The following is a 24,055-nucleotide window of genomic DNA, read 5'->3' as shown; positions in this document are numbered from 1 at the left end:
ATCCTGCCAGGGACACAAAACTACAAACATAACTGCTTTAATTATTATACTTATGCAAGATTCTTCAATGAAATATAATTATTTTGTTTCATGTTTGTGCTGTTCACAATGCCAGAAATGCTTTCACCTATTCTTTCCTTTATGTGGTCAACCTGAGTTTATGTCTTATGATTCAGGTCAGACATGATTCTTCTGGAATATTCTCTAAATAGCAGGCTGATTAATTACTCCTCTTATAGGTTCCCAAGATACCCCTCTACCCACAACACTATATCACACTGATTTACAATATTTACTTTTCTGACTTTTCCATTAAGCTAAGAATTCCTTCCCAATTCCAAGAGCAATGCATGTATTTTTTTTTTGGCCCGGGCCGGGTTTGATCCCATCATCTCTGGTATATGGGGCTGGTGCCCTACTCCTTTGACCACAATGCATGTATCTTTTTTTTTTTTTTTTAAGACGGAGCCTCAAGCTGTCACCCTAGGTAGAGTGCCGTGGCATCATGCATCACAGGTCACAGCAACCTCCAACTCCTGGGCTCAAGTGAGTCTCCTGCCTCTGCCTCCCAAGTAGCTGGGACCACAGGCGCCTGCCAAAATGCCAGGCTATTTTTTGGTTGTAGCCATCATTGTTGTTTGGTGGGCCTGGGCTGGATTTGAACCCACCAGCTCAGGTGTATATGGCTGGTGCCTTAGCCGCCGCTTGAGCCACAATGAATGTATTTTAATTAGTTTTTATCATCTTGCTCCAGAAAAGCCAACCTAGTTAGTACTTGTAATAGCTGTTTTTCTTTTTTTTTTTTTTTTTTGCAGTTTTTGGCTGGGGCTGGGTTTGAACCCACCACCTCTGGTATATGGGGCCGGCACCCCACTCCTTGAGCCACAGGTGCCACCCAATAATAGCTGTTTTTCAAGGAAGGCCTACCAAACTACTTTAGGATGTGTCCGTGCTCCTGTGAGGATGAGGACCTGTAGCTGTTTATTTGATATAAATCCACACCCCCAAATCACACACAGTCTATGGGGAGTTCCTGGCTCAGGGAGAATTTGTCCAAATGCTAGATTAGACTAAGCCAGCGGTTCTCAACCTGTGGGTCGCGACCCCTTTGTAACAATGAAAATAAATCATGGCATTAGGAAAGTTGAGAACCACTGACAAAGCTGTTCCAATTCGCTTAAGAATGTGGAACTGGCAGGTGGTACTACATCAAACGCCTGGGTGGCATTTTCTACCAAAGCCATTCTTTTCTACCAAATCCAGAGAAAACATAAGAGAGGAAGCATGGACATTCTTGGTTCCTAGCAGCTTTCCAATTCTTGGTTCTGTTTCCTTCTGAAATCAAGGAATATCTCCTGCTCTTTGGATTTGTGAACTAGTCCTTCCGATAAATTTAAGTATATTACCCTTTAAAAAAATGATCTTTGGGTGGCACTAATGGCTCAAAGGAGTAGGGGGCCAGCCCCATATACCAGAGGTGGCAGGTTCATACCCAGGCCCAGCCAAAAACTGCAAAAAAAAAAAAAAAAGATCCTTAACCAGATTGCCCTCAAAACATTTACTGAAACAAAATTAACCGCTTGTTTATGTTTTGTGTTGTGCAGGACAATGCATCTTTAAAATCTTAGCTTATAGACGATTGACTCCCAAACTGATTATCAAAATAATCAGAAAAATTATCTTTAAAAAAAAATCTTAGGGCGGCGCCTGTGGCTCAGTGAGCAGGGCGCCGGCCCCATATGCTGCAGCCCCGGCCAAACTGCAACAAAAAAAAAATAGCCGGGCGTTGTGGTGGGCGCCTGTAGTCCCAGCTACTCGGGAGGCTGAGGCAAGAGAATCGCCTCAGCCTAGGAGTTGGAGGTTGCTGTGAGCTGTTTGATGCCACGGCACTCTACCGAGGGCAATAAAGTGAAACTCTGTCTCTACAAAAAAAAAAAAAAAAAATCTTAGAGGGCGGCACCTGTGGCTCCGTGAGTAGGGTGCCAGCCCCATATACTGAGGGTGGTGGGTTCAAACCCAGCCCCGGCCAAACTGCAACAAAAAAATAGCCGGGCGTTGTGGCGGGCACCTGTAGTCCCAGCTGCTCGGGAGGCTGAGGCAAGAGAATCACGTAAGCCCAAGAGTTAGAGGTTGCTGTGAGCCATGTGACGCCATGGCACTCTACCTGAGGGCGGTACAGTGAGACTCTGTCTCTACCAAAAAAAAAAAGAAAAGAAAATGACTCTTTCGAAGCATTCATTTTTGTAGACTAGTCCTTCTTAATAATAAAGAGATTATAGTCCTTAGGGGGTCTATGGAGAGCCTTAAGGAGGCCTGTGGACCTCCCCTGAAATTGAGCATTTTTGTGTAATTTTCTAGAGAAAGGTATCTGTAACATACCTTTTTTTTTTTTTTTTTGAGACAGAGTCTCACTATGTTACGCCATGGCACTCTACCCGAGGGCAGTACAGTGAGACTCTGTCTCTACAAAAAAAAAAAAAAAATCTTGGGAGGTGCCTGTGGCTCAGTGAGTAGGGTACTGGCCCTATATACTGAGGGTGGCAGGTTCAAACCCAACCCCAGCCAAACTGCAACAAAAAATAGCTGGGTATTGTGGTGGGCATCTGGAGTCAACCTACGCGGAAGGCTGAGGCAAGAGAATCACCTAAGACCAAGAGCTAGAGGTTGCTGTGATGCCACAGCACTCTGACAAGGGTGACAAAGTGAGACTTTGTCTCTTAAAAAAAAAAAAAAAATCCCTACAGGCTAGGAGCAGTGGCTCACACCTATAATCCTAGCACTCTGGGAGGCCAATGGGGATAGATTGCCTGAGCCCAGGAGTTCAAGACCCTGTCTCTACTAAAAATAGAAAAAGTAGGGCGGCGCCTGTGGTTCAGTCTGTAAGGCCCCTGTGGTTCAGTCGGTAAGGCGCCGGCCCCGGCCAAACTGCAACCAAAAATAGCCAGGCATTGTGGCGGGCGCCTGTAGTCCCAGCTACTCGGGAGGCTGAGGCAAGAGAATCGCTTAAGCCCAAGAGTTGGAGGTTGCTGTGAGCTGTGTGAGGCCACGGCACTCTACCGAGGGCCATGAAGTGAGACTCTGTCTCTACAAAAAAAAAAAAAAAAGGAAAAGTAACTGGGTGTTGTGGTGGGTGAGAGGCTGAGGCAAGAGAATTTCTTCAGCCCAAAAATTAAGAGGTTGCTATGAGCTATGACTCCACAGCACTCTACCCAGGGCAACTGTGAGACTGTCTCAAAAAATAAACAAACAAATAAAATTTCCAGGCCTTCCCCAGGAATTCCTCCATTACAAATTTCTGAGTTGGGCAGTGCCTGTGGCTCAAAGGAGTAGGGTGCTGGCCTCATCTAACGAAGGTGGCGGGTTCAAACCCAGCACTGGCCAAAAAAAAAAAAAGCAATTCTGAGTTGAGGCTCGGCGCCCGTGGCTCAAGCAGTTAAGGCGCCAGCCACATACGCCTGAGCTGTCAGGTTCGAATCCAGCCCCAGCCCACCAAACAACAATGACAGCTGCAACCAAAAAATAGCCGGACATTGTGGTTGGGCACCTGTAGTCCCAGCTACTTGGGAGACAGAGGCAGGAGAATCACTTGAGCCCAGGAGTTGGAGGTTGCTATGAGCTGTGATGCCACTGTACTCTACCCAGGGTGACAGCTTAAGGCTCTGTCTCAAAAAAACAGAAATTTCTGAGTTGGGAAGCTCCTGTGGCTCAGTGAGTAGGGCGCTGGCCTCACATACCGAGGGTAGCAGGTTTGAACCCAGCCCTGGCCAAACTGCAACGAAAAAATAGCTGGGTGTTATGGCAGGCGCCTGTAGTCCCAGCTACTCAGGAGGCTGAGGCAAGAGAATCACCTAAACCCAAGAGCTGGAGGTTGCTGTGAGCTGTGACATTACAGCACTCTACTGAGGGTGACAAAGTGAGACTGTCTCTAAAAAAAAAAAAAAAAAAGTAAAGAAAGAAAAAGAAATTTCTGAGTTTACACATTCATTACAGCACTATTCACAATAGCCAAGATATGGAATCAACCTAAGTGTTCATCAATGGATGAATAGATAAGCAAAATACATAGATACAGAATGGAATACTATTCAGCCACAAAGAAGAATGAAATCTTGTCATAGTACAAAATGCATGAACCTAGAGGTCATTAAATTTATTTTTTTATGGGTAGCACCTGTGGCTCAGTGAGTAGGGCACCAGCCCTATATACCAACGGTGGTGGGTTTGAACCTAGCTCTGGCCAGCTAAAAGAGCAATGACAACTGCAACAAAAAAAATCCGGGCATTGGGCGGTGCCTGTGGCTCAGTGAGTAGGGCGCCGGCCCCATATGCCGAGGGTGGTGGGTTCAAACCCAGCCCCGGCCAAAACTGCAACAAAAAATAGCCGGGCGTTGTGGCGGGCGCCTGTAGTCCCAGCTGCTCGGGAAGCTGAGGCAAGAGAATCGCGTAAGCCCAAGAGTTAGAGGTTGCTGTGAGCCGTGTGACGCCACGGCACTCTACCGAGGGTGGTACAGTGAGACTCTGTCTCTACAAAAAAAAAAAAATCCGGGCATTGTGGTGGGCACCTGTAGTCCCAGCTACTCGGGAGGCTGAAGCAAGAGAATCGCTTAAGCCCAAGAGTTGGAGGTAGCTGTGAGCTGTGACGCCATAGCACTCTACCAAGGGCAACAAAGTGAGACTCTGTTTCGAAAAAATATATATATATTATTTCATATAAAATATATATATATTATTTCATATAAAAATATATATTTTATTTCATATAAAAATATATATTTATTTTTTTGAAACAGAGTCTCACTTTGTCACTCTGGATAGAATGCCCTAGCATCATCGCTCATAGCAACCTCCAACTCTTGGGCTCAAGTGAGCCTCCCAAATAGCTGGGACTACAGGCATCCATCACAACAGCTGGCTATTTTTAGAGACGGGGGTCTTGCTGTTGCTCACGTTGGTCTCAAACTCCTGAGCTCAGGCATTCTACCTGCCTCGACCTCCTAGAGTGTTGAAATTACAGGCATGAGTCACCTTGCTCGGCCATGAGGTCATTAAGTTTAAATGATATAAGCTAAGTACAGAAGAACAAATATTGGGAGGATAAGGTCAGAGAAACACTTAAGCCCAAGAGCTGGAGGTTGTTGTGAGCTGTGATGCCATGGTACTCTACCGAGGGCGACAAACTGAGACTCTGTTTCTAAAAAAAAAAAAAAGGACAAATATCACACTATTTTACTCATACATGGAATCTAAAAAAGTTGATCTCATAGAAGCAGAGTACAATAGTAGTTAATAGAAGCCAGAGTGGGGAAAGGTTGGTCAAGGGGTACAAAGTTACAGTTAGATAGGAGTAGTAAATTTTGATATTCTATGGCACAGTATAGTCAACAATAAAGTATTATTTACTTTAAAATAGGTAGAAGAAAGGGTTTTCTATGTTCTCGCCACAAGGAAGTAACAGTCGACATGCTAATTACCTAATTTGATCATTACACAGCATATACGAACCTCCATAGTTGACCACCTCCTTAAGTTGACCGAATTCTTTTTTTTTTAATTATTATTTTTATTTATTCATTTATTTATTTATTTATTTTTTTGCAGTTTTTGGCCGGGGCTGGGTTTGAACCCACCACCTCTGGCATATGGGGCCAGCACCCTACTCGTTTGAGCCACAGGTGCCACCCAGTTGACCTAATTCTTTTTTTTTTTTGTAGAGACAGAGTCTCACCTTATGACCCTGGGTAGAGTACCATGGCATCACACAGCTCACAGCAACCTCTAACTCCTGGGCTTAAGCGATTCTCTTGCCTCAGCCTCCCGAGTAGCTGGGACTACAGGCACCCGCCACAACGCCCAGCTTGACCTAATTCTTTTTTTTTTTTTTTTGTGGTTTTTTGGCCGGGGCTGGGTTTGAACCTGCCACCTCTGGCATATGGGACTGGCACCCTACTCGTTGAGCCACAGACACCGCCCTGACCTAATTCTTATAAACCAGATATGAACCACATGTTCTTATCAGTACAGTAAGCCTATTTCCCTATGTTGACCACCTTTATATGTTAACAAGTTTGCTACAATGGCTTGGGTTGTCAACTTACAGAGGCTCTACTACTGTGTGTACTAAAACATCATATTACCCCACAAATAAACGTAACTATTATGTCAATTAAATACCAAATTAAAACCAAGCATGGCGGCTCACAAAACTGTAATCCTAGCCCTCTGGGAGGCTAATGTAGGAGGATTTTTTAGGCTTGGAGTTCAAGACCAGCCAGAGAGGCTGGGTGCAGTGGTTCATGCCCATAATTTTACCACTCTGGGAGGCCGAGGCAGGTAGACAGCTTAAGGTCAGGAGGTCCAGACCAGCCTGAGCAAGATTGAGACCCGACCTCTACTAAAAATAGAAAAATTAGCCAGATTTTATAGTAGGATTCTATAGTCCCAGCTACTCAATAAGCTCCGGCAAGGGGATCATTTGAGTCCAAGAGTGTGCAGTTGCTGTGAGCTATGATGCCAAGGCACTCTAACAAGGGTGATAAAGTGAAAGCCTGTCTCAAAAAAAAAAAAAAAACAGTATTATTTTAGTCTATTCCTTTGTCTTTTTGTTTGAGACAGTCTTATTATGTCGCCTTCGGTAGAGTGCTGTGGCATAACAACTCACAGCAACCTCAAACTCTTGTGCTTAATCAATTCTCTTGCCTCAACCTCCCAAATAGCTGGGACTACAGGCACCTGCCACAATGCCCAGCTATTTTTTGTTGCAGTTGTCACTGTTGTTTAGCTGGCTTTGGCCAGGTTCGAACCCACCATCCTTGGTGTATGTGGCTGGCGCCATAACCACACTGCCATGGGCACCAAGCCCCATTCCTTTATTTTAAGACTGGGATCCATTTCTGCCATCCACAATAGGCGAGGAGAAAAAGTTTCATCTATTCATGTCCAAGAAAGTCCTAAGTTGGACCACTCTAGTTTTGCAATTGGGAAAGATCTAGGCTTGAATTCCAGACTGGTTACCTATTAGCTGTGAGCTTTAGCGAGTCATTTAACCTTTCTGAAACTTGTTGCTTTTTTATTTTAGAGATAGAGTCTAACTTTGTTGCCTTTGGTAGAGTGCCATGGCATCACTAACAGCAACCTCCAGTTGTCAGCTCGAAGCTCTGTTTCAAAAAAGAAAAATGTTTCAACTCCATCCAAGTTAATATAAAAGATGTAAAGTCACCATCTTTTCTAGTGGCTAAATAGTATCCCATGGTATATATATTCCACAGCTTTTTAAACCATTCCTGGATTGGTGGGCATTTAGGTTGTCTTCACAATTTGGCAACTATAAATTAAGCTGCAATAAATAGTCTAGTGCAAATGTCCTCATGATAAAATGATTTTTTTTTTCTTCTGGGTAGATGCTCAGTAATGGGATTGGAGGATCAAATGGGAGGTCTACTTTGAGGATTCTCCATTTTTCCTTCCAAAAAGGTTGTATTAGTTTGCATTCTCATCAGTAGTGCATAAAATAGTTCTTTTTTTTTTTTTGTGGAGACAGAGACTCACTTTATTGTTCTTGGTAGAGCGCCGCGGAGTCACAAAGCTCACAGCAACCTCCAACTCTTGGGTTTAGGCGATTCCCTTGCCTCAGCCTCCTGAGTAGCTGAGACAAGTGCCACCATAAAACCTGGCTATTTTTTTGTTGCAGTTTGGCCGGGGCAGGGTTTGAACCCACCACCCTCATATATGGGGCCGGCACCCTACCCACTGAGCCACAGGCGCCACCTTGGAATAGGTCTTTCAAGAAATAATTTGGCTCAGCGCCTGTAGCTCAGCGGCTAGGGTACCAGCCAAATACACAGGAGCTGGCGGGTTTGAATCCACCCCTGGCCTGCCAAACAACAATGACAATTAGAACCAAAAAATAGGTGGGCGTTGTGGTGGGCACCTGTAGTGCCAGCTACTCGGGAGGCTGAGGCAAGAGAATCGCTTAAGCCCAAGAGTTTGAGGTTGCTGTGAGCTGTGATGCCTCAACACTCTACTGAGAGTGACACAGTAAGATTCTGTCTAGGGCGGCACCTGTGGCTCAGTGAGTAGGGCGCCGGCCCCATATACCGAGGGTGGTGGGTTCAAACCCAGCCCCGGCCAAACTGCAACCAAAAAATAGCCGGGCGTTGTGGCGGGCGCCTGTAGTCCCAGCTGCTCGGGAGGCTGAGGCAAGAGAATCATGTAAGCCCAAGAGCTGGAGGTTGCTGTGAGCCGTGTGACGCCACGGCACTCTACCGAAGGCAGTAAAGTGAGACTCTGTCTCTACAAAAAAAAAAGACTCTGTCTAAAAAAAAAAAAGAATGAAAAACATTTGATACAAGGGAAAAAGAAAAACGGAACAGTTGGGTCTATAGGGGCTCAGTAACAGAGTTTACCCCCTAACCTCACCTCATCCTTGTAGAAGAATGGGAAAGTACAACATGAAAGAGAGCCTTCTTGCTTCTTCAGGGGGAGTGATAGGGATGTGGATGAACTGCCATGGAATCTTTTCCCAAGCTCTCTGATAAGGGGTCAAGGCTCTACACAGCTCCTATTAACAATTTCCCAGAACAGGGCTTCCTCCACATTAACCTACTGGGATCCCTACCAGAAACTAGCAGCATGACAAGGTGAACTTGAGACTTGGGCTCCCTGCAGCTTACAGTCTAGGACAGAAGGAAAAAAAGCAAGCAAATGCTGTTGATCAGGAAGATGTAAGACACACACATATGTATGTATATATAGACACATGTAAATGAGTATATACAGAGATCAAGGTGGCTTTTTAAAAAAGGAGGGAGCCCCACAAAGTTTTTAAACCTTGATGGTACTTTAGACTGGAGTACAATGGAGAAAGGAAAGCAAATCCATGTAGGTCACATAGACTTCCTGATAAAGTATACGGCAGTAAGTCAGGAAAAACAATGTAGATAGCCCAAGTCTGTTGAAAGTTGGGGAAAGGAAAGATAAGTGAAATCAAAGCAGAGGAATCCATGCCCTATCTGAGAAAGTGGGGAGAAGCAAAGGGGAGACCCAAGCCGAAGAAACACAACAGAAAATGGTCAGACAGTAATGGTCGGTCAGTCAAAAATTAAAAATATGTATAGCTTGGCGGCGCCTGTGGCTCAAGGAGTAGGGCACTGGTCCCATATGCCGGAGGTGGCGGGTTCAAACCCAGCCCTGGCCAAAAAAAAAAAAAAAGTATAGCTTACAACTCCAATTTTAGGAATTTAAGCTGAGAAAATAATAACTAGGGAAATATCACAGAGGACTGGGTATAGTCCACAAAGAGTATCTACAGCTTTTTAAAATGATGGAGTAGGAAGATATTTACTAACATGAAAAGCTGTTCATAGGATGGTGTTACAAGGATATATCTTTTTTTTTTTTTTTTTTTTTTTTTTAAGAAACAGAGTTTTACTATGTTGCCTAGGCTGGCCTCAAACTTCTATGCTCAAGCAATTCTTCCACCTCAGCTTCTTGAGTAGGCATGTATTACTGTGTCAGACGATGAATAATAAGCTTTAAAAACCAAAATTCCAGGCATGTTAATTTTTTCTGTAATAAAATTTTTTTCTGTCTTGCTTAATTTCAAAAAACAAAATTAAGAAAAGAAAATAAAATGACCAGAGGCCCTGATGTAGTAAGGAGCTACACTCATTTGGGACTCCAACAATGGCCATGAGAATCTGTTTAGCCCATCTCTAAAGGCTAGCTGCCAGGCCCTCTGCATCCTGCTGTGCAGGGTATGCTGAGCTCAATAAGTTGCCTAAGCAATCAAGACTCTAGTTACAAATATTTTAGACTGTTCAGGAGCTAGAACAGTTGTCACACCCAAAAGGCCTAAAGTAAGGGTCTATTACAAGTTTACTAAAGGCAAGCCCATGTGATCCTTTTTTTTTGAGACAGAGTCTCAAGCCGTTGCCCTGGGTAGAGTGCCGTGGTGTCATAGCTCACAGCAACCTCAAACTCTTGGGCTTAAGGAATCCTCTTGCCTCAGCCACTACAGGCGCCTGCTACAACACCCAGCTATTTTTTCTTTTTTTTGGTTGCAGTTGTGGTTGTTTAGCAGGCTCAGGTTGGGTTCGAACCCGCCACCCTTGGTGTATGTGGCCGGTGCCCTGCCAACTGAGCTACAGGTGCCGCCAACACATGATTCTTTAAAATAAAATAATCTAGGAAATGTATAAAACATAGAAAAGTAGAAATTAGGCCAGGTGCAGTAGCTCACGCCTGTAATCCTAGCACTCTGGGAGGCCAAGGCTGGTGTACCCCTTGAGCTCACAGGTTTGAGACCAGCCTGAGCAAGAGCGAGATGCTGTCTCTAAAAATAGCCGGGTGTTGTGGCAGGTGCCTGTAGTCCCAGCTACTTGAGAGGTTGAGGCAAGAGAATCACGTAAGCCCAAGAGCTGGAGGTTGCTGTGAGCTGTGACGCCATGGCACTCTACCGAGGGCGACAAACTGAAACTCTCTAAAAAAAAAAAATTAAATTAAAATAGAAAAACTAGCCGGGCATTGCAGCAAACACCTATAGTTCCAAGTACCAGGGAGGCTAAAGCAGGAGGACTGCTTAAACACAGGAGTTTGAGGTTACTATGAGCTATGATGATACCATGGCATTCTAACCAGAGTGAGACTCTATCTCGAGGAAAAAAGAAAATTTAGATACAAAACAGCTTCTAAGCTCGGTGCCTGTAGTTCAGTGGGTAGGGCACCAGCCACATATACTTGGGCTGGTGGGTTCAAACTTGAGCTGGGCCTATTAAACAACAACTGCGGGCGGCGCCTGTGGCTCAGTCGGTAAGGCGCCGGCCCCATATACCGAGGGTGGCCGGTTCATACCCGGCCCTGGCTGAAATGCAACCAAAAAATAGCTGGGCGTTGTGGTGGGCGCCTGTAGTCCCAGCTACTCGGGAGGCTGAGGCAAGAGAATCGCTTAAGCCCAGGAGTTGGAGGTTGCTGTGAGCTGTGTGAGGCCACGGCACTCTACCCAGGGCCATAAAGTGAGACTCTGTCTCTACAAAAAAAAAAAAAAAAAAAACAACAACTGCAATGAAAAACTAGCCAGGCATTGTGGCGAGGTGCCTACAGTCTCAGCTTGAGAGGCTGAGGCAAGAGAATCACTTAAGCCCAAGCGTCTGAGGCTGCTGTGAACTGTGACACCATGGCACTCTACTGAGGGTGACATATCAAAAAAAAAAAAAAAGAAAAGAAAAGAAACACCTTCTAGGGGCGGCACCTGTAGCTCAAGGAGTAGGGCGCCGGCCCCATATGCCAGAGGTGGTGGGTTCAAACCCAGGCCCTGGCCAAAAACTGCAAAAAAAAAAAAAAAAAAAAAGAAACACCTTCTAATGATTATCTTGTTAAAAAGGCCTTTTCTCTTCCTTTGATTAAATTCCCAGGTATGAAAATATTAGGTCAAGGGTTAAACATTTTTAGTTTCTTCATTCAACAAATATGTACTTTTCAAATATGATGCCAAATTATTTTGCTTGTATGTATACTCCTTCTATTATGAAGTTAAATGACATATAATTTACTAATTATATTCTCTCATACAAATTATATCTAAATGATTTTTTGTTTTTGAGACAGAGTCTCACTGTGTTGCCCTGGCTAGAGTACAGTGGCACCACTGTCGTCGTGACTCACTGCAACATCAAAGTCCTGGGCTCAAGTGATCTTCCTGCCTCAGCCTCATGAGTAGCTCAGTCTACAGGAGTGCAATGACATCAGCTAATTTTTCTATTTTCTTTTTTATTTTGGCCGGGGCTAGGTTTGAACCCGCCACCTTTGGCATATGGGACGGGTGCCATACTCCTTGAGCCACAGGCACCGCCCTAATTTTTCTATTTTTTATCAGAGATAGAGTCTTGCTCTTGCTCAGGCTGGTCTTAAACTCTTGACCTCAAGAAGTCCTCTCACCTTGGCCTCCCAGAGTGCAATCCTAGTATAACCTAGGATTATAGGTGTGACTAACTGGACTGAACCTAAATGAATTATTATTATTATTTTGTGTAGAGACAGAATCTCACTTTATTGCCCTTGGTAGAGTGCTGTGGAGTCACAGCTCACAGCAATCTCCAACTCCTGGTCTTAGATGATTCTCTTGCCTCAGCCTCCTGAGAGGCTGGGAGGCTGGGACTACAGGCGCCCGCCACAAAGCCCGGCTATTTTTTTTTGTTGTTGCAGTTCAGCCGGGGCCGGGTTTGAACCCGCCACCCTTGGTATATGGGGCTGGTGCCCTACTCACTGAGCCATAGGCACTGCCCTAAATGAATTTTTTTTTTTTTTTTTGAGACAGAGCCTCAAGCTGTCACCCAGGGTAGAGTGCTGTGGCATCACAGCTCACAGCAACCTCAAACTCCTGGGCTCAAGCGAGTCTCCTGCCTCTGCCTCCCAAGTAGCTGGGACTACAGGCGCCCGCCACAACGCCCAGCTATTTTTTGGTTGCAGCCGTCATTGTTGTTTGGTGGGCCCAGGCTGGATTCAGACCCACCAGCTCAGGTGTATGTGGCTGGCCCCTTAGCCATTTGAGCCACAGGCACCAACCCATGAATTATTTTTAAATGTTTAAGCCACTTGGGTTATGAATAGCATATTTGTAGCAGCCATTTACAGGACAGAGAAATACACACCTTTTTTATTTATTTATTTTTTTTAGAGACACAGTTTTACTCTGTTGCCCTTCGTGGAGTGCCGGGGCATCACAGCTGACAGCAACCTCCAGCTCTTGGGCTTAGGCGATTCTCTTGCCTCAGCCTCCTAGTAACTGGGACTACAGGTGCCCTCCACAACGCTCAGCTGTTTTGTTGCAGTTTGGCCGCGGCCGGCTTTGAACCCACCACCCTCAGCACCCTGCTCACTGACCCACAGGCGCCACCCGAGAAATACACACTTCTTTAGTGCACCTGAATTTGGTCAGCAACTTACCTAAAGCCTAGAACCATTACACCACTGCCACCAGCTCCTCCATCAGCAACCACTACCATTAATTACATCAACAATTTACTAAGCCCTTATACATTTGCAGGCGCTATGCCAATCCTCCTCATGACTCTGCTGGGCAGGTACTACTCTCTCCATTTTAAAAATAAGAGAAGACAGATTGCTGAGAAGGTATCTGACTTGCTGAAGGGCACAAAGCTAATGAGAAACAGAGCTGAAACCCAACCACATAAAATTTCTAAGTATATTATTCAAAATGACTCAATCAAACATTTTGGTATAAATGTAGATTTTTTTTTTCTTTTTTCAAGACAGAATCTCACTATGTTGCCCTGGGTAGAGTGCCATGGCATCACAGCTCACAGCAACCTCAAACTCTTAGGCTCAAGTGATTTTCTTGCCTTAGCCTCCCAAGTAGCTGGGACCACAAGCACCTGCCACAATGCCCGGCTATTCCTTATTGCAGCTGTCGTTGTTTAGCTGGCCTGGGGGGGTATGAACCCACCACCCTTGGTGTATGTGGCTGGCGCTGTAACCACTGTGCCACAGGTGCCAAGCCAAATGTAGATATCTTTGACTTATGTTTTTACATATTGTTCTCCTAAAAAAAAGAGACCTAATATTTAAAAACTAAAGGCCTAAGCTAAGATCTGACCTAACAGAATTGGCAGGTCCAGCGAGGTGGCTCACGCCTGGAATCCTAACACTCTGGGAGGCCAAGGCAGGTGGATCATGTGAGCTCACAGATTAGAGACCAACCTGAGAGAGAGTGAGACCTCGTCTCTAAGAAATAGCCAGGCATTGTGGCGGGTGCCTGTGGTCTGTTACTTGGGAGGCGGAAGCAAGTGAATTGCTTGAGCCCAAGAGCTTGAGGTTACTGTGAACTATGATGCCAGGCGACTCTACCAAGGGTGACAATGTAAAGGTGACAATGTAAGACAGTCTTCCACCCCGCCCAATAAAAAACGGTGTGGTGGCTCACACCTATAATCCTAGCACTCTGGGAGGCTGAAGCAGGTGGATTGCTTGAGCTCATGAGTTCAAGACTAGCCTGAGCAAAAGCGAGACACCATTTCTACTAAAAATACAAAAACTGAGGCAAGAGGATCTCTTGAGCCCAACAATTAAAGGCTGCTGTGAGCTATGATGCCACAGCACTCTACCCAGAGCGACAGCTTGAGACTCATCTCAAAAAACAAAACAAACCAGAATCAGCAAATCTTTTCCCTTAAGTTTCATGACTGTTAAATGGGACTAGAAATAGGTTAACGAGGAAAATAACCGTTTTTCAAGGGCTTGCACAAAGCATGAAAGTAAGATTTTTGCTTTTTTAGTTGCAAGGTCTCAATTTGTTGCCCAGGCTACAGTGTGGCATGATTATAGCTCACTGTTAACATTAAACTCTTGGCTTTAAGTGATCCTCCTTCCACAGCCTTCCAAAGTGCTGAAATTACAAGCATGAGTCACTGCATCCAGCCACGGCACTCTACCCAGGGTAACAGCTGGAGACTCTGTCTCAAAAAAAGAGAAGAGGGGCTCAGTGCTCGTAGCTCACTGGTTAGGGCACTGGCCACATACACTGAGGCTAGTGGGTTCAAACCTGGCCCTGGCCTGCTAAACAATGACAACTGCAACCAAAAAATAGCTGGGCGTTGTGGCGGGTGCCTGTAATCCCAGCTACTTGGGAGGCTGAGGCAAGAGAATCACTTAAGCCCAAGAGCTTGAGGTTGCTGTGAGCGGTGATGCCATGGCACTCTACCAAGGGTGACTAATGAGACTCTGTCTCAAAAAAAAAAAAAATAGAAAGAGAACGAAGAGGAGGGGAAGGGGAGGGAAGGATGAGAGGGAAGGGCAGGGGAGAGGAAAGAAAATCTGTTATCACTAGACCCCAATTCTTAAATGGCAATAACTGACTTGAAGGCAAGAATGTCTTCTCTGGTTCTCTGCAGTCCTTGCTACTCCTTACTGTCTTGTGCCTAACTTCACTTAGCTTTTCTGTTTGGCTCTGTAGGGAATCTGAGTTTTTAGCTATAAAGCAGGAAAATATACCTACCCTTTGTGAACTAAAATAAAATCTGAAGGCTCCCCCTCAGTAAATTACCAATTGTACCCCCCACTGGCCAAGGGGATCCCTAAAACTGAGTTGCTATCCATGAGAAAGGAAACCAGACATGCCTCATCATGTCCCCCTCCCCTTCTTAGAGATGTCCTTTGTGACACATTAACAGGTCTAAGGCTATGTGAGACACACCTACAGGTCCTCAATATATGTAACAAACCACTTAGGTCTGGCATGTGTCTAGCAGTTTATCTCTGATTAACAGACCCTTACATTAGCATTGCTTTTCACTAACTCCTGGTCTTTTAGACAAAGCCTAACTGTTTCAGCCAACTGTCAGCTAAAAAATTTTTTTTGAGACAGAGTCTCATTTTGTCACCCTTGGTAGAGTGCCGTGGCATCATAGCTCACAGCAACCTCAAACTCTTGGGCTCAAGCAATTCTCTTGGCTCAGCCTCCGAAGTAGCTGGGACTACAGGCACCTGCCACAACTCCCAGCTATTTTTAGAGACGAGGTCTTGCTCTGGCTCACGCTGGTCTTGAACTCATGAGCTCAGGCAATCCACCTGCCTCAGCCTCCCACAGTGTTAGGATTACAGGCTTTAGTCACCGCACCCAGCTAAAAAATCTTTAAACACATCTATAATTTCTTTCTTTTTTTTTTTTTTGTAGTTTTTAGCTGGGGCCGGGTTTGAACCCGCCACCTCCAGTATATGGGGCCGAAGCCCTACTCCTTGAGCCACAGGCACCACCCCACATCTATAATTTCTAAGCCCCACCCCTTTTGAGATGTCTCACCTTTTAGGACCAAATTAACGTATGCCTTTCACATATAGATGTTTTTTTTTTTTTTGAAGGCAAAGACATAAAGATATTTTTAATGGACTTGGTTTTGACTAGTACTGACAAACCCCACAGACACTAATACGATTTGATCATCAACAAAGTCCTTGCCAGCAGAGTCAGGTAAATTCAGAGAAAATATGTACAAAAATTAAACAACAGACTTAATTTCCAATATTAACAATTGTTTTCAGATTTTCTTTATATTTTGTGCTTTCAGTTCAGTAAAGAAAGGGTAATAAACTTGCAAAGTCTGATATCTAATTGTACAAAATTGACCAGGTCTCTGAAGAAGGAAAAGATCACCATTTAACAAAATACTATAATTTAAGATCACTAGCATTAAATTATTTGGTTTTCTGGACCTCCCCCTTGGCAATTTTATCTAGGAAAATAACATGCATCAAATAGAAAACTGATATTCTAAACACATTTTGTGAAATATTATTCTTTTATGTATATATTAATGAGAATTTTTAAAAGGTTTTCTTCCTATTGCTAAAACTTAGGCATTAAAAATAAACCACTATAAACCTATTTGACTTCCCGTAAAAAGGAGTAAGTCAGCAGAGTTGGAAAACAGACTGAGCGTGCACTGTCACCCAGACACCACCTTACAGGCGTGATCTTGACAGGAGGTGCGTTTATGGGATATAAGATGATATAGGAATGCCAAAAGAGACATCCCCGTGGCAGTCTGCAGGACCAATGTGCCATTTCCCCCTAGAATGTCTTGCTAGGACATCTTGACATTGTTGGATTACATTGCCCATCTGACTATGACTCATCTTTAAAGCTGAAATAAAAATTGTTAGAAAAATATTTTGATTAAGGATAATAAAAGTTTTTTTAAACAAAAGGTTGAAAATATTTGCTAACTTAAATCCAGTCCTTTCATTGTGGAAGTTTTGGTTTTAAATCCCATATAGATTTATAACTTTACCTGTAACTCCTATCTCCCTGAAATGTGTAAAACCAAACTGTAACCCCACCACAGCAAGTCTACTTGCTCATGATTTCCTGGATATGGCTTCAGGTCATGGTACTCAAATCTGACCCAGAATAAACCTCTATTTTACAGATTATGGCTTCTTTTCCATCGACAACATCCTGGCCAATGTTTAAGGTATACTACTTCTACTTATTCAAGTAGTTTATATGCCCATATTATTTGTTATTAACAAATAATAAACGTTAAGTTGGCCATCCTTACTATTATCACTGTGCTCACTGGGGCCAAGGAATATGAGGACTGAAAGACTACCCAAAGTTTGAACATTGGCCTATTAAGGCAGGGAAGTTTCTACCCCCTGAATCAAGCTATAGTAAAGTCTCCAAAATATCCTCTGCTTTTATTTACAGAGGACAACCCATTGTTTCATCAGAAGTTTTAATACTATAGCCCAAAGCCAGTTATCTTGGAAATGACCTATCTGGCTTTTTAGCATTTGTGTGCATTCAGTCAAATGCTGATGGCCATGGCCAGCCAAGAAAGAGAGAAACAGTTTCTAAACTGCAGATACATACTAACAGGTTATTTTAGAATATGAACTGTTGTGGGTATACTTTTCCTATTGAATATATAATAAATCATTTCATTGATGGTAAGATTTCAATACATCAAAACTTAATTTACTATCGAGACTACAACATAATCCTCCTTCCTCTGAAATTTTCACATATTATCCAAGGACAGTTCTGTTTAAATAACCCTCCTTTCTTCAAACTGAGGAAAGAGCAAAGAGCGCTGGAAGGTTTTGGATTCATTTTTAACACTACTAGTATTTCTGAATAAAAACAGATTATCATTAACTTGAGTATTTCTCAGATGCACACAGCCACCTTTTAAGTACTAGATATTGCTAGTACTTACATAATCCATTTTATAGACTCGAAAACAAAGTTATGAAAAAGGGAATCATTGGGCGGTGCCCATAGCTCAGTGGATAAGGCGCTGGACACATGCACAGAGGTTGGCAGGTTTGAACCTGGCCCAAGCCTGCTAAAACAACAATGACAACTGCAACAAAAAATAGTCAGGTGTAGTGGTGGGCACCTGTGGTCCCAGCTACTTGGGAGGCGGAGGCAAGAGAATCACTTGCACCCAAGAGTTTGAGGTTGCTGTGAGCTATGACGCCACAGCACCCTACCCAGGGCACCAGAGTGAGACTCTGTCTTAAAACAAACAAAACAACAACAACAAAAAAAACTGGCTGAGCGCCTGTGGCTCAAGCAGCTAAGGTGCCAGCCACATACACCTGAGCTGGCGGGTTCGAATTCAGCCCGGACCTGCCAAACAACAATGATGGCTGCAACCAAAAAATAGCCGGTGTTGTGGCAGGTGCCTATAGTCTCAGCTACTTCGGACGTGGAGGCAGGAGACTCGCTTGAGCCTAGGAGTTGGAGGTTGGTGTGAGCTGTGATGCCACAGCCCTCTACCCAGGGCAACAGCTTGAGGCTCTGTCTCAAAAAAAAAAAAAAAAAAAAAATTAAGGGAATCATTTGCCAAATGTCAGAAAGTTTAGGGAAGAGCAGTGTTTCTGGTTTTTTGCTATGGTTCTGGAAGCTAAGTAAAAAAGCCCAAATACTAACTATATAATGAAATCCCTGCCCTAGCCCAAACACTTTAGATCATGAAGGCCGGGAGCTGTGATCTAGGGTAACACTATGGCACATTACCCAGGGCAACAGAGTGAGACTGTCTCAAGAAAAAACAAAAAAAGGCAGACGGTGCCTGTGGTTCAGTGAGTAGGGCACTGGCTCCATATACTGAGGATGGCGGGTTTGAACCCAGCCCCAGCCAAAACGGCAACAAAAAAATAGCCAGGCACAGTAGCCTGTAGTCCCAGCTAATCGGAAGGCTGAAGCAAGAGAATCGCCTAAGCCCAAGAGCTGGAGGTTGCTGTGAGCTGTGACACCAAGGCACTCTACCAAAGGTGACAAAGTGAGACTCTGACTCAAAAAAAAAAAAAGGCCAGGCCCAGTGGTTCACACCTGTAATCCTAGCACTCTGGGAGGCCAAGGTGGGTAGACAGCTTGAGCTCAGAAGTAGAAGACCAGCCTGAGCAAAAGTGAGACCCGCATCTCTAACAAAAAACCAGCCAGCCGTTATGGCAGGCGCTGTAGTCCCAAGTACTTTGGAGGCTGAGGCAAGACAATTACTTGAGAGTTTGAGGTTGCTGTGAGCTACGACACTACAGCACTCTATTGAAAGTGACAAAATGAGACTCTGTCCCCCCTCTCCCCAAAAAGAGGTAGATCTTAACATGTTCATCTTTCATTTTTTTTTTTTTTTTTTTTGTAGAGACAGAGTTTCACTTTATTGCCCTCGGTAGAGTGCCGTGGCATCACACGGCTCACAGCAACCTCCAACTCCTAGGCTTAGGCGATTCTCCTGCCTCAGCCTCCCGAGTAGCTGGGACTACAGGCACCTGCCACAACGCCCAGCTATTTTTTTTTTGTTTGTTGCTGTTTGGCCGGGGCTGGGTTTGAACCCGTCACCCTCGGCATATGGGGCCGGCGCCCTACTCACTGAGCCACAGGCACCGCCCCCATCTTTCATTTTTTTTGAGACAGTCTCACTATGTCGCCCTAAGTAGAGTGCAGTGGCATCACAGCTCACAGCAACCTCCAACTCTTGGGTTCAAGCGATTCTCTTGCCTCAGCCTCCCAAGTAGCTGGGACTACAGGTGCCTGCCACAATGCTCAGATATTTTTTATTGCAGTGGTCATTGTTGTTTAACTGGCCCAGGCCATGTTCAAACCTGCCAGCCTCAGTGTATGTGGCTGGCTCCATAACCACTGTGCTACGGGGACCGAGCCTAACATACTCATCTTCAAAATAGTATCAACAAATTCAAGAAGGAAGAGACAGACTATGATGAATAATTCAGTTTACAATTCAACAATATTTGCTGAGCTAAACATTATGACACGTGTGCAGAGTAGAATAAACTCTTCCAAGGAAAAGACTTTTTTTTTGAGACAGAGTCTCACTATGTCACCCTCAGTATAGTGCCATGGCGTCACAGCTCACAGCAACCTCAAACTCTTGGGCTTAAGTGATTCTCTTGCCTCAGCTTCCCAAGTAGCTGGGACTACAAGTGCCCACCACAACACCTGGCTATGTTTTGTTGCAGTTGTCATTGTTGTTTAGCTGGTCTGGGCTGGGTTTGCACCTGCCAACCTCGATCGGCGCCATAACTACCGTGCTACGGGTGCTGAGCCAAGGAAAAGACTCTTTTCCTACTCTAGTGAAATTTATGAGTTCTCAAACCATGAGTGGACAGTTTGAGAGACTAGCAAAATAAAGTTTTTTTGTTTTTTATTTTTTTGCAAAACAAAGTTTTATGGAAGCTTGTTACTACTACTTAGATGGGTTTCTGTCCAAGGTCAATTTAATCAACCATGATGCCATTACCTATCTAGTCCCACAGAGTGAGATGAAAATGAAGGCAGTAGCTAGGCCTAATCATTTCCCACTTCTTGACTCAGCCTCTCAAACAAGTAGGTCTAAAACTGCCTGCCACCATTCCTGGCTAACATTTTTAGTTGGGTTTTTTTTTTTTTTTTTTTGAGGGTTAATAATAAAGAGTTTCACTTATTAACCCTCGGCAGAGTGCCGTAGCATCACAGCTCACAGCAACCTCCAAATCCTTGGGCTTAGGCGAATGTCTCACCTCAGCCTCCTGAGGCTGGGACTACAGGCACCCGCCACAACACCCGGTTATTTTTTTGTTGCAGTTTGGATGGGGCTGGGTTTGAACCCACCACCCTCAGTATATGGGGCTGGCGCCTTACCCACTGAGCCGTAGGCACTGCCCCATTTTTAGTTTTTTTAGAGACAGAGATCTTACTACATTGCATAGGCTGGTCTCAAACTCCTAGCCTCAAGTGATCGTCCCGCCATGACCTCTCAAAGCGCTGGGATTACAGACATTGAGCCACTGTACCCAGTCGTATCTATTTGACTTGTTTTATCATTGCCTGTAATTGTGTTGGTTACATAGCTTACTGATACATTTTTCCCTTCATTCCTTTATAACTGTCTTTTAAGTCACTCTCTTTCCTACTCTGGGTTCATCACAGAGCTAAAGATAGGTAGGGGAGGCGCCTGTGGCTCAGTGGGTAGGGCGCTGGCCCCATATACTGAGGGTGGCAGGTTCAGGCCCGGCCCTGGCCAAACTGCAACCAAAAAATAGCTGGGCATTGTGGCGGGCGCCTGTAGTCCCAGCTGCTCGGGAGGCTGAGGCAAGAGAATCGCTTAAGCCCAGGAGTTGGAGGTTGCTGTGAGCCGTGTGAAGCCACGGCACTCTATTGAGGGCCATAAAGTGAGACACTGTCTCTACAAAAAAAAAAAAAGATAGACAGGTAGATAGACTGATACATAAATAAATAAATGGCTACTTTTTTTTTTTTTTTTTGGTAGAGACAGAGTCTCACTTTTATGCCTTTCTCATATTTCAGTTTACACATTTTTGGATTCTATTCCTTACAATTAATGTTTGCCTTATTCTTATCTTCAGCCAAGTGCTATTTTTCTACATATGTCCTTAGGCAGGTACATAACACCTAGGTTTTCATTATTTTGTATGCTGAATGATGCTCTGAACATGATTATTTTCTAAGTATTTCCTTTGAAGCCTCCTGACTTAAAAAGCAACATAAAAAAAAAATGAGGAAAAAAATTTAGAAGCAGCATATCCAGAGGCCAAGAAGCCTTAGGATATATATACTTCTTTGAAGATTTACCAGAAAAGAAATGTAAAAAGAGAAAACGAGCAGAAAAATGGAGGAAAAAGTCTTCAACAGGAGAGAATACAGAGTAATGCAATTCCCTCCTAAAAGAAACGGATGGGAAAAATCAACAGTGAGAAATGCATGTGGAATCATATATTCAAGACCCAGTGCAAAGTTCACATCCTCCCAGACACTTACCGTGTTGCATTTTGTGCCACACACCACTTGCCTATGATTCAACCACTGAGATGCAAACACTTTATTAAGGGTTCCAAGGTGAAATTCTCTCTCCTTCAGGAGATTTGGAAGCTGCTGTGCTGCATAACCATGCAACACTCGAGAGTAGTTGGTTTCATTCTGTAGCCTGACTTCCCGGTTCTTCAGGTAGTAAACTAAAGATCGCTTCACTGGAGGGAGTCTTTTTCTTTTGTGAAGGGAGTGATCCCAGCCAAACTGTGGAAAGCAACATTAGAAATCAGGGCTTCAGCTACCTTTATTCAGAGTAAGAGATCCACTGTATTAGAGAAATCACAAAGATTTCATATTGTAGGTTTACATACAACAGAAATACAAACACAACAGAATGAGTCTCAAGAATTTTCTGATCCAGAAAGTCCAGTTTAACTCTTCCAACAATGAAAAGATGTTGGTCGTAGCCACACTTACCTAGGCGAATTACTAGGGCTGAAAAACAGTAGAGTGGAACAGAAAAGAAAGGCCCAAAAGATTTATACTAGATATTTTAAAAGAATTCAGATCTGGGCGGTGCCTGTGGCTCAGTGAGCAGGGCGCTGGCCCCATATACCGAGGGTGGCGGGTTCAAACCCAGCCCCGGCCAAACTGCAACAAAAAAATAGCTGGGCATTGTGGCGGGTGCTGTAGTCCCAGCTACTTGGGAGGCTGAGGCAGGAGAATCGCCTAGGCCCAGGAGTTGGAGGTTGCTGTGAGCTGTGTGATGCCACGGCACTCTAACAAGGGCAAATGAAACTCTGTCTCTACAAAAAAAAAAAAAAAGAATTCAGATCTCCTATAGCTATTCTTGATAGGGAAGGGAAGGCCCAAATTATTTCCATACCGACCTGGGCTGCATCTCTACCCAGTCCCCTTCTCCCTTTCAGCCTATACTCCCTGCGGAGCATGGAGAGTGCAGCCCAAGGAGGTAGACTGGGGTCCTAGGTCTTCCAAAGGATGCACTACCAATGGCCGCTTCAGTCATCACGCCCGCGCCCTAGGCAGTTGCAGAATTCGAAAAATCAAACACCAACGGGGTGGTGGGCAAGGGAAACCAGAGTCTGAATCAAACTCCAAAAAGGGCCTGTACAGAGATGATACTTGGGAACTGCTGTTTTTTTCAGGGACTCAAGTGCTAAAAGGCCCAGGTCACAGCTTGGTATCCATATGCAGACGCCTTCCTCGACGAGGGACGCTATCATCCAAGCTTCCCAGCTTCCCATGATCGGTGGAAGGCTGACTTCACTTTCCCTCCTAGTATCTCTTGAGAGGTTGGCTCTGTTACCGATTTCCCTTAAGTTCGGTTTCCCCTTTCTCTAAAGCCAAGATTCTGGTTTCTCGTCGAGCCCTATTCCTGGCTGCAAGCCTCCCGAGGAACATGCTCCATTTCAGAGCTTCTCTTTGACTTCCCACCGCTCTTGCTCCAGTGAACTCTTGAGAGCCCAGCCCTGACTCTAAAGGCCCATTCTTGGCCCGCCTATGCGAATACAGATCTTGAACCTCAATTCCTACACTCGCATCTGCGGACCCAAATCCCTTCTTAGTATCTGGGCCTCATCACCCAGACTCCAGCCTCAGCCCTCACCTGCAGGTCCTGAGCGTCGCTCCCGGCTCCCGGCGAGGCCGGCGCTTTCCGCTTCCTGCTAACTGCTTTCCGGGCCATAGTGGGCAACACCGCCGCGGCCCCGCAGCCACATGGGGCAGGGGAAGCGAGGGACAGCAGGGCAGCGGGTCATATACTGGGCCCTGGGGCCGCGCACCTTAGTGCGCCCGGCCCGGAAAACGGCCCGGACCCGGGGCGGCAGGTAGGAAAAAAGGAGGGAGGATTGGGGCTGGGAAAGGGTAGGGAAAGGTTGGGGGGAGGGAGGAAGCAGAAACCAGAAGCTTTCCGACGACCGAGTCTGGAAAGGACGGCGAGCGGCTAGAACCAAAACACCCCCTCCCCTTCGCCCGCGCTCGTCACTCTCGCGCAGCCGCACTTCGCTGCACGTCGCCACGGAGACTCCACCAGAATGAGTCGGACGGAATTTAGGAGTTGGGGGAGAGTTCGCGGATGTTGCCTAGTTGGAGCCTGACTTTTTCCAACGGTCGCTTGGCGACCGCTGGGGGTGGACGAACTGGGTCCAAGAATCTGGTTTCTGGCCGCCGACCTCGGACCCCAGCCCGCCCATCCGCTTGCACCCGGAAGTGAAGACTCCCCGTAGTGCTGGGGGACGGAATCCCTCTCGG

General features: G+C 45.1%; 1 protein-coding gene across 1 annotated transcript in view; it reads right to left on the bottom strand.

Annotated features, from left to right (window-relative positions):
• The window catches only part of DCAF12 (DDB1 and CUL4 associated factor 12), a 59,444-nt gene extending 35,389 nt beyond the window's left edge, over window positions 1-24,055 (bottom strand). Inside the window, exons 1-2 of the mRNA XM_053570500.1 lie at window positions 23,412-24,055; window positions 21,794-22,048 (exon numbers count right to left, since the gene is read on the bottom strand). Coding sequence (XP_053426475.1) covers window positions 21,794-22,048; window positions 23,412-23,489 — 333 coding nt within the window. The 5' untranslated portion in view covers window positions 23,490-24,055. The remainder of the gene's footprint in view (window positions 1-21,793; window positions 22,049-23,411) is intronic.

Source organism: Nycticebus coucang, chromosome 2, assembly GCF_027406575.1.
Source record: "Nycticebus coucang isolate mNycCou1 chromosome 2, mNycCou1.pri, whole genome shotgun sequence".
Taxonomy (NCBI): domain Eukaryota; kingdom Metazoa; phylum Chordata; class Mammalia; order Primates; family Lorisidae; genus Nycticebus; species Nycticebus coucang.
Note: the sequence above shows the minus strand (reverse complement) of the source record. Positions and strands in the feature narration are given on the sequence as shown.